Genomic DNA, 12663 nt, shown 5'->3' on the forward strand with positions numbered 1-12663 from the left:
ACATATATATATATATATATATATATATATATATATATATATATATATATATATATATATATATATATATATATATATATATATATATATATATCACCAATACGACACCGTATGGAACATTAATATGTATATACATATAATACTTCGGATATTTGGGCGGGTCTGGTGACCAAATCCCTAACCTTACCCGAACTATATAACACTGCGGATACAACATGTCGGATTCGGACATAGCAAGTCGGGTTCGGATATCCACCCGTTGCCTATATTTGGATCTCGGATCGGGCGGGTCAATCGGGTTGGGTCGGGTTTGCTCAGCCCTACCATTAAGTATGGAAATATACACCACACAGTGTTTGAAAATGCACAATTAAGGGCATGGGAGTTATGGTGCATTATTTTGGGTGTGGTGTGTTATTTGGTGTTTTTGTGTATTTTCATGTGGTGCGTTTTCTAACATTGAGTGGTGCATTTTATAACATTGAGTGGTGTGACCGCATTGTTCACACGTTAAGACGCGTCCATACTTGAGTAGATTTCTATATATATATATATATATATATATATATATATTATACCCTTTTTAGGTTCAAAAGGGGAACTACTGTGAAACTATATACACACACCATTCTTAGTTATAGTTAACCTAACTTCTCTTTCTAACCAAAACTCTCCTCCTTGTCTCTAACCATCCCTCACCTCCGGCGTTCCTTTTTTCTTCCCGGCGGTCGCTGCCTCTGCTAGTTTAGTGGAGGCGGCGCCTGCACTCCTCATCCTTGTCACCGGCACCCCTCGACTCTCCCCTCGACTCTCACTGTACCTCCGCCGTCATCAGCAGCTCTCCATCTTTCTCCACCAGCCACCGTCGCAACAGCTATTCCGATCTCCACCATCGCAGTGGCTCATCCGCCTTCCACACCGCAACTAGCTTCACCGTCCTTCTACCACCGCATCTTCTTCCTCATCACAGCTGCTCATCATTTCCCTCCACTGCCATCGTAGATCTCGGACCTGCCATCGGCCTCCACCGCTCACCGGCGTCTTCCGCCTCTCCCTCGCCGTTTATCCTGTTTTCTTTTCTATTTGAAATAAAATTTTATACACACACACACACACACACACACACACACACACACATATATATATATATATTAATAAATAGGTGATGATAGGTTTTGACTTTATGTTTGGAGGCCTCGAGACCTGTGTGTATCGATCGAGCTCCTAAACCTTTTGTCTTTGCCTATTTTTATATTTCCAGGTTTGTTGTATTTTATTTCCCTCTGCATTTATGTTGCAGTTTATTGTGTTTTCTCTCTCGTTTCTATACGAGTTTCTCCCTCTCGTTCTTGTGACGAGGTCCGTACTTCTGGAGTGCACTATTATAAATTTGGTCTTGACTCATGTGAAACTCATCCCGGGCAAAGAAGATGACAAAGTGTCAATGAACTTCAGTGTGAAGATAAAGACTCAGATGGTGTGCAAGACCTTCAAGAACCAAAACTCGTTTTATGTAAAACAGTCTGCGAATTCAAATTTTATTAGCTTAGCTAAATACAGTATCTGTTCATAATTACTTTTTCAACTTACTGAAGTACAAAGAGTCAATATCGTCTCTACCACTAAGACTCAAATCCACTCCTTCCATATGGGGTGCAATTGGATACCACTAGACCACAAGGTCTTGGCTAAAATATGGATGGGAAATTTCTTAAATTTTCAAATATATTGATTACTTTTCACAAATAATTAGGAAATTTTAAATCTTAAGATATGTATGTATGTGTGTAATAATCCTTGGCTTCGGTGGTAGAAATTTGTTTACAAAACAATTATATATTGACATACATAGTTAAATATTTATTATTAATAATCTTCATATTATATCCTCTATTTATTTTTACATCAAATCTGTTTCCTTTTGCATTATATTAATAACAGTATATGACGCGACTTTGTACCATGAAAATCTTAATCATCATTTTGCACATTTAGTAATTCTAATGAACCAATTTAGAAACCTCATTACAATATCAATCGTTATATCGTGAACAGTGCCGATTCTGGCTAGACGCATAAGGCCTCCAAATTTTGGGGGTCCCGAAGTATATATGTAGTTATGTATAGGCCCGAGCATAACTTATGTACACACATACACTGCATAGCGTGGTGGCTGTGCCCTCCGCATTGGATAAAAATTAATGCCCTTTCAACCATCACTGCCCTACTCTACTCATGCATTGCCCGCCCTACGTCTCTTTTTTCCAATCAAACCACTCATCTTTATTTATTTATACCATAACACAATAAGAATCTTCTATCATATCAATCTTCTATCATATCAATCCCAGATGATAATTCTTAATATTCAGTATCATCTCAAAATGAATGGTAAAAGTATTATGGGCGTGTTTGGTTCACACATAGAAATCGAAATCAGAATGGGTATCAAATACTTGATGTTTGGTTGTATGGTGAAATGAGAATGATTATTAATAGTTCGGGAAGAAGCCAAGAAGGAATGGAATGAAACCCTTATTTTATTAATTAGGGAATGAGTTTTGTAATTAAATGGTAATCAAAACCCATAGTAGTGTTCTAAAAATCTGTCAATTGTACTTTTATTAAAAATATATATATTATTGTATATTTATGTTTTATATATTAGTGTTGGTGTAACTTAATTATGTGTAAAGAAATCTAGACGGTCTAAAATTCTAAAAAGCTTACATTCCCTTACATTCCTAATTCCTAAAGACTTGATTTAATTTACGTATAGAGTTATAGTCCTATAAATTATAGGAATTGAGGCGACATATTTGACTATTGTAAAATTATTATATATAAAGAGTAAAAAATTACTCTTATACCTATTATAATGCATACACACAAGATTTCTATTCACAAAGCAGGAATTCGGTCTCAATAATCATTAATTTGAAGCACATTGTTTGTGTATTTGACATCCTCAATTTTTGTATTCTTCACGATAAAAGGATGAAAGTATGTAAGTTAAATATTTTAATTATTTAATTTTATTCAAAATTTTAAAATTATTAATTCAATAACTAACCCTAGGTAGGAATTTTTTGATAAGTGAATAACAATCTAATTTCTTGTATTTTGTCGACGTTGCAATTGCAATATCAAATAGTTTTTATTATTTCTATTATTGTTGTTTATGCATAAAGAAGTTTTTTAAAGTTGAAGTTGTTGAAATCTTACTTATGGTCAAGTATATTGTAAGAAAGACTCAATGGATTAGTGAATGATTTTACATCTAAATATGTCCAAAGAAGAAGAATGTCAATTTTCAAGTAAAAATTTGAATGATAAATTTTTTATAAACTATTACATATTTTGGTACAATATAATATATCTTTTGTATATTTACAATTATATATATAAAAAAAAAATAAGGGGGTCCAGGTTGAATTTTTACACAAGACCCCAATTGTCTTAGGAACGGCTCTGATCGTGGACCATGGTCCGAAACATCGTTGTTTAACTAAGTTAGTGGGGAGTTGACGCGCGACGGACACCGTCACACCGTTTCGTCCGTCCAATTTTCGTTGTGTAATTCTGTGTATTCTTATGTGTAATTCTGTGTATTCTATTGAATGTTTATGTGTATTATATTATATATTTCTGTACATTAGTAATTTCAATACCATACCTCATGAAACAAGAATGCTAATACTTAGGATAGTGATTCTGTGTATTCTATTGAGTGTTTATGTATATTCTAGTGTATAATTCTGTACATTAGTAATTTCAATACCATACCTCATGAAACATGAATGCTAATACTTAGGGTAGTGATTATGTGTATTCTATTGGATGTTTATGTGTATTTTAGTATATAATTATGTGCATTATTGGTTTCCAACACCATACACAGAATCTGTGTAAAGAATACACAGAATGTCAAAATATAATGCACAAAAAATTGTCACACACGTACACATAACGTAGTACACATAACTGGTCTTAGTGTTTACACTACTCCAATGGTTAACACACATAATCCATAACCATAATACACATAATTCATAATTATAATGTACATAAATGATAACACCAAATACATAAAAACCTACGCATAACTTATTTTACACTACTCAAATGATTAACATATATAATTAAGATGGATGTACAAAATTCGTGGCCAGAATACATAGAATGTCAAAACAGAATGCACAAAATATCATAACAAAATACATAGAACTCATCTTATAAGTTAAGGTCGAACGGGAAACGAAAAAACCGTTAATTAAAAGACCCAAAACGACGTCGTTTTGGATCGGGGTGAACAATGCATTGTGCACCCTGGTCCACGATATAAATTGCCATTACTAGTCGTTATACGGTGGACCATGCATGGTCCACAATACATTGTGGACCATGGTCACAAAATGACGTCGTTTCAGTAAGTGGAAGAAATGGCGACTGTAAGTCGTAACGGAGCTCCGTAACTGATACTACAGTTCATCTCAAAAGATACTGCTTCACATTTGTTTTTATATTATCGAATGAAACTATAGTTATATCGAAATGTAACTGTAGTTGTGTTGAAATGTAACTGCAGTGTATATAAACTGATACTAAATAACAGTTTCACATTTGTGTTTTAATATAATCGAATGAAACTGTAGTTATATCGAAATGTTACTATAGTTGTGTTGAAATGTAACTGCAATGTATATAAATTGATACTGAATAACAATTTTACATTTTGGGTGTATATTGTCCAATGAAACTGTAGTCATATCGAAATGATATTGTAGTTGTGTTGAAAGGAAATTGCAGTGTATTATAAAAAGAAAATGTAGTTGTGTTGAAAGGAAATTAAATAACAGGTTCACATATTTGAGTGTATAATATCGAATGAAACTGTAATTATATCGAAAAGGAAAAGTGTAGTTGTGTTGAAATGTAATTACAATTGTGTTGAAATGTAATTGCAGTATATGAACTGAAAGTGAATGGCGCAGAACGGATGTCGTTTCAACCGTATGTTTTCGTTAATCAAAACGACGTCGTTTTGATGCATGGTCCACAGTAAAATTTGCTCTGGTTGTGTGTGTGTCGTGCATAATATAATGTGTGTTTGTACAGCTACATAAATAGTTGAATGATATCGATCATATGTCCCTTTTAATTTGTATTCCTTATACAGCAATTAACCTAAACATGATATTCATCACTTGCACTATCACTTATGACACACACACACACATATATTGATATTGATATTGAAAAATGATTCAACGATAGATATTTCAAGAAATAATTTCAGTTTATATTATTTCTATTTAGTGGTATATCAATTTTTTTCTCAATTTGTCAATATATAAATATTAAATTAAATAAAAATTGAATAGATAAATGCTAGCTAATAAAATATTTCAATACTGTAGTATCTTTTTGCTAAGTATGTCCACCAAAAGCAAATATTTTACAAGAAAAACAATTTTATAATTTTTTAGTGTTTAATTATCATGTAAATCTGTATAAAAGTTTAGATCATTTTCTGGCCAATATAGTAAAATTTCATGAAAAGTCAAAATTCGGCACCTATAATTTAATTTAGATATAAGTTTCAACCCTCATAAATCTGTCTGAATTAGAACGTAAGGCCTAATTCAATCGTCTTCTGTAGTCTTTTCATGCACAACATATTGCATTTATTCATTCTTTTAGGTAAGTAATGTTTTATTTTTGTTTCATATTTTGTCTTCCTTGGAGTAATTCATCAATAATTTTGAAATTTTACAAAAAAAAAAAAAAAGAAGAAGAAAATTTTGAAAGAATTTCTTAATTTGTGTAACCCCGGGTCGGCCCACGGAGCCGGTGCAACTTGCATGGGGCGGGGTAAGGCTAATTGAACCACAACCTGTAGGGCTTTGTGGGTTGACCTAAAAAAGCCCATCAAAATGTAGGTCCGCGATAGGTTGAGCTTAATGGAATAGTCTGATTTACTTTGATAATGTTATTAATATTAGAAGTAATTAAATATTATTATTATTATTATTATTATTATTATTGTTTGAGTAATATTAAAAATCATAATCACTATTTTTTTGAAAAAGACCATAATCACTATTTATTAGTGTGCGTGGAATAAATCCTGTAATGGCCCACAAGGCGCACAAAAAAACTAATCATTATATATTTTTCTATGTGAAAATTACATCCGTAATATATACATAGGGTGCGTTTGGTTCGCACATGAGAATCGGAATGAGAATGTGTATCAAATACTTGGTAATTGGTGAAAGTATTTAGCATGTTTGGTAGTTGGGTGGAGAAGAAATGAAGAAGGGAACTTAAACCCTTATTTAATTGAGTATTCCAAACACATAGTAGCATTTTCAAAACTTATCAATCAAACACTAGCAATCACTTTATACACATACCTTATGCCTAAACCAATCAACCAAACACACACATAATTTCAATCTGAATTATAAATTCATACCCCACAAAATAATTTTGATTTGAAATATACAATCAACAGACAATTACAATCTTTTTCAAAAAAAAAAAAAAAGAAAAACAAGCAAAACAAAACAAAACAAACCAAACAAACAAACAGACAGACAATTACAATCTCAATGGCACGTATCGGTGTAATTTCAAGCATTTGTAAATTGTAACGTATGAAACTAATCTCAGAAATCTAAGATTACGTGCGATTTTGTGCCGTCTTCCTCTCTTCTCTTCTTCCTTGTTCGACTGTTGTGAAATCGTAGCTTCAGCAACGCCATTTCATCCACTTTCACTTCCAGGTTAGAGTCGAAATTGAAGAAATCGCGCCGCCCATTCGGTTTCGTGTGACCCGGATTTTTATGGTAATGCTCTTCTTCTCACCGTTTCAAGTGGAGAAATTCCTCAATTGTTTGCTTTTCTTTTGAGTTTCAACACAATTTACTTTCGATTCAGTAATTTTTTTGCTTTTAATCCGATTTTCAACATATTTTACTGTCGATTAAGTATCCATTGTTAATTTCATTCTACTGTTTGTAATCTGATTTTAGGTTAATATAATCTAGCACAATTTGCTCCCCTATATATGATACTCTGTACGATGAATAGGTTGTAGAGCTGTATATGGTGATTGTGACTGCCAATTTAGAATTGCTATGGTTGATTTTGCGTATTGATATGTTATGGTTTATGGAACTGTAATATACTATGGATTAATCGGTTTTTGTGGTCCATTGGTTTTTACATAGCCTTCAAACCGCACCAGAGAAGTACACAGGCAAAAATTGAACACTTGACTGACTTTCAGGTATGGAAATCATACTCCCACTCACTTGGCTACCCTTTTGGGGTCAAATGAATTTTCTATGTTACTATGTATGCCTTGATTGTGGTGACTGTAATTCCTGATTTAACTTGTAGAACAAGTCAATCCATTCTGTGTTTGGTAAGCTTCTGGCATTATTTAAGGGAAGTGTGATTTGCAAATTAAAGCACATAATAGAACTGCTAGTGCTATTATTTAAATTTGTGATAAACATGTTTGGGATGCATGCATCCTTCGATTCTATGAGTAACATAATAACATGCATGAACCAACCAACCGAATTAAAGTGTGCCATTTGTATGATTTTGGAGATTGGCATGGATGTTTTGTGGATTAAAACCAGATTTAGACACAACCATCAGCTGCAATTGGCATCATACCTCAACATAGGAACTTCTGCCTATGCTGAAAGTTGGGACAAGTTAAGCTTTTTGTGAGTGTTTAAACAACTGTGCTTTATAACTAATTGGGACATTTAATGAATCATATAGCAGATGTTCTTCCACTCAAGTCCTGTCTTTGCAAAACATTTCATTTGTTTTTCTCTCTGTTGCAATGGATCTTGACAAGAAGGTTTTATTATTGTGTCTGTATAATGAAGAACACCCTCAGTTCTGTTAATGTAGGCAAAGAGTATATTTAGGCAGTATTTTCTTTTGCTCAAATCCTGTCATTTGCTGCTTTATTCTGGAATGCATCTGATATTTTACTGCTAATTTCCTCACCCTTCTCTTGAAAAGAATTTTCCTAGGTTGTTGATATGCAACAATTGTTTGAATGTTGGCTCAGGTAATTTGGCTGTCACACAACTGCTCTGTTCTTTTGGTTACTGCAAGCATCTAACGGGGGAACCTAGCTGAGCACTGAAATTGCACTGATATCAACATGGATGCCTTGCGTTCAGAAAAGAAAGGGAAGAAAGTGATTGGGAAGAATTCAAAGCGAAACTTGAATGGGGGAAGCGATAGCCCACAAGTTGAGGTTGAAGGATATTCCCAGAGTAATTTAGAGAGGAGGCCTTGCATGATGCCCCTTCTACCCATTCCCAACAGTGAAAGTAGTTCAAAGGCATCACTAATTTTGAGTGGAACTTGTAAAGGAGTAACTGGGCCACCTATTGGAGCCTTTGACATTGGTGTCAGCGAATCTGCATACTATTTTCGTGTTGCTCTGCCTGGAGTTAAAAAGGACCCTGGTATGGTTTGCCACTCTTCATTCTAATTTATTTTCTTAGCTTTTACTAGTTTCTATTCTTATATGATGTGCTACACCTGACACTAATTAATGAGGTGATTTATGTGATTCTGAGTGAAGCTTTAAAGGAGCTAAATAATTAACATAAAAACTAGTTAGGCATTAATTGTGGTTAACACCCAAGCCTACATGGTATGGTTTGCCGCCCTTCCTTCTTGCACAACAGACGGCATATATTTGTTTTTGGAATAGCAGTATTGGGCAGTAGTATTGTGTGGATTTTTTTTCTTTTATTTTGTTTGCCATGTGGCTTGCAAAAGCTTGCCGCATGGCAGCATACAGCAGCCTTTTGTACTATCTTTTTTTAATTTTAATTTATTAGTTAATTATTAATTTGTTATTAGATTATAATATGTTGAGAAAGTGACATCATTTTTTAAAGTGAGAGAGTATTGCAAGGATGTATATAAAAGATTAGGTGAATTGCAAATTTGATGATTTGGAATTAAGACCACTTTTGAAAGTAGAGGGAGTATTGTAAGGATAAAGATAGCCTTAGGTTCATGCCGCTGGCTAATGACTATTTCTTTTGCAATGTTCTGAAGCTGCAATTTGCAGCATTACATACATTATTTTCAAGAATAACTACACCATTATATCATTGTGATCTTTGTCTCAGGTGAATTCAACTGTGAGATTGAACGCGATGGCATGGTACATATCCGAGGGGTGACATCAACTGGCGGAAAAACTGTGTCAAAGTACTACCGGGTTTTCACAATGACACTTCTGCAGCAGTGCCCACCTGGAGCTTTCACTCTGTCTTTTAGATTGCCCGGGCCTGTTGATCCGAGGTTGTTCTCACCCAGCTTCGGATGTGATGGCATTTTTGAAGGTGTTGTTGTGAAGTCTTAAGTCTAGCCTGTAATAGTTTAGTTTAGATTGTCTGCCCTGTATTTTGGTCTTGACAACTATCTAGTTTGACAATATAATATGCTTTTGTGGTGTGTCCCTGCACTGCACTGCACATGCACATTCCCTGCACTGCAGAAGATGAAGGGTTACATTTTTTTTTTTTGAGAAAAGATGAAGGGTTACATAGGTGCTGAAATTACTGTTATCAAGCTCCTAACAGATTAACAAACTATCTTAATTTTACACTGCACTGCCGATCATTATTGCATGGACTATGGTCCACACAGCTGTGTGGATCAAAAATAAAAAGTACATTATTTTTGTATTGTAGGTAGGATCAAAAATAAAAAGTACATTATTTTTGTATTGTAGGTACATTATTTTAAGATACATTATTTTTGTATTGAAAGTACATTATTTGATATTATATATCAAATAATGTACCTACAGTACAAAAATAATGTACTTTTTATTTTTGGTCCATGCAATAATTTGCCCTGCACTGCACACTCTAATTTTACAACTACCAAACCATCGCTACATGCAAAATTCTAGACATTAATAAAATTAAATTTTGCCTCATCATAAAATAATTAATTTGTGTGAAAACAAAAGAGTAATTAGTATTTTTCATTTGCATTAATTACAGTGTATGATTCTGCTACATGCAAAATTGTAGACATCAATAAAATTAAATTTTGCCTCATTATAAAATAATTAATTTGTGTGTGAAAAAAATAAGAGTAATTAGTATTATCCATTTGCATTAGTTACAGTGTATGATTCTGGACCATGAAAATCTTAATTATTTTGCACATTTGGTAATTCTGACCGACCAATTTAGAGCACCATTACAATATACGGACTATCACAATTGCTTAAATGGCGACGAATTGATGAGAACAAAATCTATTTATAAAATATTTCTTTGTGTAAAAATTATTTATTCAACGGATAGAATTGTTTTAACTAGCCATAGTCTTTCAACATTTAAATTTTAACTAGTCGTGATCCGTTTGAAAGGACAACTTTGCCCTTACTTTGTATGGCTTAAACAATTAAAACTAATGGAAGGACCACAACTAGTTAAAATTTGAAAGTTAAAATACCATGGGTGGTTAACTTGAAAGTTTGTGACTAAACATGGCAAAATCACTATAATCAAAGGACTTCATATGGCATTAACTCTTAAAATTCATATGAGTGGTTAAGGACGACAAAAATTCCTAAGAGAGATGAGTTGGGTTGCTTATAATTATTACATTTTTTGTCGAAAAGTAAGTTTTTAACTCCTAATTTTTACATTTTTCTTCATAAGTATTAAATTTTTTCTAAGTAACAATCAATTTATCCATGATTAGTATTAAACATTTCCTTAAGGGCATGTTTGGTTGGGAGGAAAAACACTTCAAAGGAAAATGTTTTCCTCCAAACCATGGAAAATGGCCACTTCCTACGTTTGGTTCATTGGAACTTCTTTTCCAATGGGAAGTGAGTTCCTCCAAAATGAGGAAAACAAATTCTGAGGTGATGTTAGGTATTGTGAGCTAACACGATCACGATCCTCTCTCTCCCATCCTCCCTTCTCGTAACTTCCCGTAACCTTCTCTTTTCCGATGGCCGCACCGTCTGGTGAGGGAGCGATTACCCCCTCTGTTGCCATCCCCTCGCCGCCGACTCCCACACTCTCGTCGGCAAACCATCACATTTCCATCAAGTTGAACGCCAGAAATTACATTTATTGGAGGACTCAGATCCTGCCATTGTTACGTAGCCAAGGCCTGTTGGGCTATATCGACGGCTCGCTGTCGTGCCCACCAGCCACGCTCTCTGCTGCCGCACCAGCCTCCTCTACGTCGCCGGCCATATCGAATCCAGCCTACCTGCCTTGGATCCAACAATACCAAGCCATATTATCACTGATCGTCTCCTCGCTAACAAGCGAGGTCATGTACCTTGCAGTTGGCAAGGATACTTCACGTGCGGTTTGGGACTCAATCACTGCTGCGTTAGCATCCCAATCCCGCACGCGCTACCTCAGTCTGCTTGGACAATTCCAGACGCTTCGCCAAGGGAATTCGACGCCGGCGGAGTATCTCGACCAAGCTCAGATGATTGTGGAGGCGTTATCACTCGCCGGCCGGCCTCTCTCCGCCGACGAGCAAATCTTGTACGTGCTCCGCGGGTTACGCCCGGAGTTTCGTGCTATGGCCAGCACTCTCACCGCGTCTGCGACACCGTTAACCCTACCTGAGTTGGCCGACCATTTACAGGCTCAGGAATTCATTCACGCCGACGAGTTCGCTGCTGCTGATCCGTCGCTGTCGCAGAATTCCCCTGCCGCTTTCTTCGTTGGTCATGGATGATCTGGAACGAGTGGAGGTGGAGGCCGACAGTCTGGTGGACGAGGTGGAGGCGGCAGGAACTAGAGAGGCCGTGGCTCCGGCAACTCCGGTCGTGGTGGCAGAGGCGGAGTACCGCGCTGCCAGATTTGCAGGTCTCACGCCCATACGGCGGTGACCTGCTTCCGGCGCTACGATGATCGGCCGGCAAACCAGGCCCATGCCGCGTTCGCTGGTGACTCACCGTCGACAGTGACGGCGGATGCCTGGTATCCCGACACGGGGCCACCTCCCACGCCACGCCGGATGCACATCTGCTTGATCACTCCGAACCATACTCGAGGTCTGATGTTCTGAAAGTTAGAAACGGTACAGGTTTGGACATATCTAGTGTAGGTTGCACGGTTATCCCATCTGTGTCGCACCCTTTAAAAATGTCTAATATCCTTCATGTCCCTAATTTATCGCTTTCGTTACTGTCTGTTTATAAATTCACGAACGAGAATAATGTTTACTTCGAATTTCACAAACATTGCTTTCTTGTGAAGGATTGCACAACTCAGGCAGTTCTACTTAAGGGATTCACTTCTGGTGGTCTGTACCGGTTACCTCTTCCAAACAGTCACCACGCCTTTCTTACCGCCCGAGCCTCACCTGTCACTTGGCATCGGCGTTTGGGTCACCCGAATGGTCAGGTCTTACAACGTGTGTTGAAACACTGTCCAGTCACATCTCATAAAGTAGGTTCGTTAGACGTTTGCTCGGCGTGTCAACTCGGCAAATCGTCTCGGTTTCCATTAGATAGGGTGCAGAATAATACTCAAAATGTACTCGATTTAATTTTTACAGACATTTGGGGTCCATCACCCGTTATTTATAGTTCAGGTTGTCGGTATT

The 12663-nt window shown here is 36.1% G+C and overlaps 2 protein-coding genes across 2 annotated transcripts in view; one reads left to right on the plus strand and one right to left on the minus strand.

Moving 5' to 3' along the window:
- Window positions 1-893, minus strand: part of LOC116027033 (ATP-dependent DNA helicase PIF1-like) — a 4650-nt gene extending 3757 nt beyond the window's left edge. The window contains exon 1 of the mRNA XM_031268461.1: window positions 821-893. Within this exon, the coding sequence (XP_031124321.1) occupies window positions 821-893 (73 nt within the window). The remainder of the gene's footprint in view (window positions 1-820) is intronic.
- Window positions 894-6637: 5744 nt separating this feature from the next.
- Window positions 6638-9633, plus strand: LOC116027508 (increased DNA methylation 3-like). Its single transcript, XM_031269208.1, has 4 exons — window positions 6638-6854; window positions 7239-7297; window positions 8105-8510; window positions 9189-9633. The coding sequence occupies exons 3-4, from the start codon at window positions 8201-8203 to the stop codon at window positions 9422-9424; spliced, it is 546 nt and encodes a 181-aa protein (XP_031125068.1). The 5' UTR covers window positions 6638-6854; window positions 7239-7297; window positions 8105-8200; the 3' UTR covers window positions 9425-9633.
- Window positions 9634-12663: the final 3030 nt, after the last annotated feature.

Source organism: Ipomoea triloba, chromosome 8, assembly GCF_003576645.1.
Source record: "Ipomoea triloba cultivar NCNSP0323 chromosome 8, ASM357664v1".
Lineage (NCBI taxonomy): Eukaryota > Viridiplantae > Streptophyta > Magnoliopsida > Solanales > Convolvulaceae > Ipomoea > Ipomoea triloba.

Coding starts and splice junctions, on each gene's coding strand:
- LOC116027508 (XM_031269208.1), top strand. CDS start 8,201: ATGGATGCCTTGCGTTCAGAAAAGAAAGGGAAGAAAGTGATTGGGAAG. Junction 8,511..9,188: donor TGGAGTTAAAAAGGACCCTG/GTATGGTTTGCC, acceptor TCTTTGTCTCAG/GTGAATTCAACTGTGAGATT.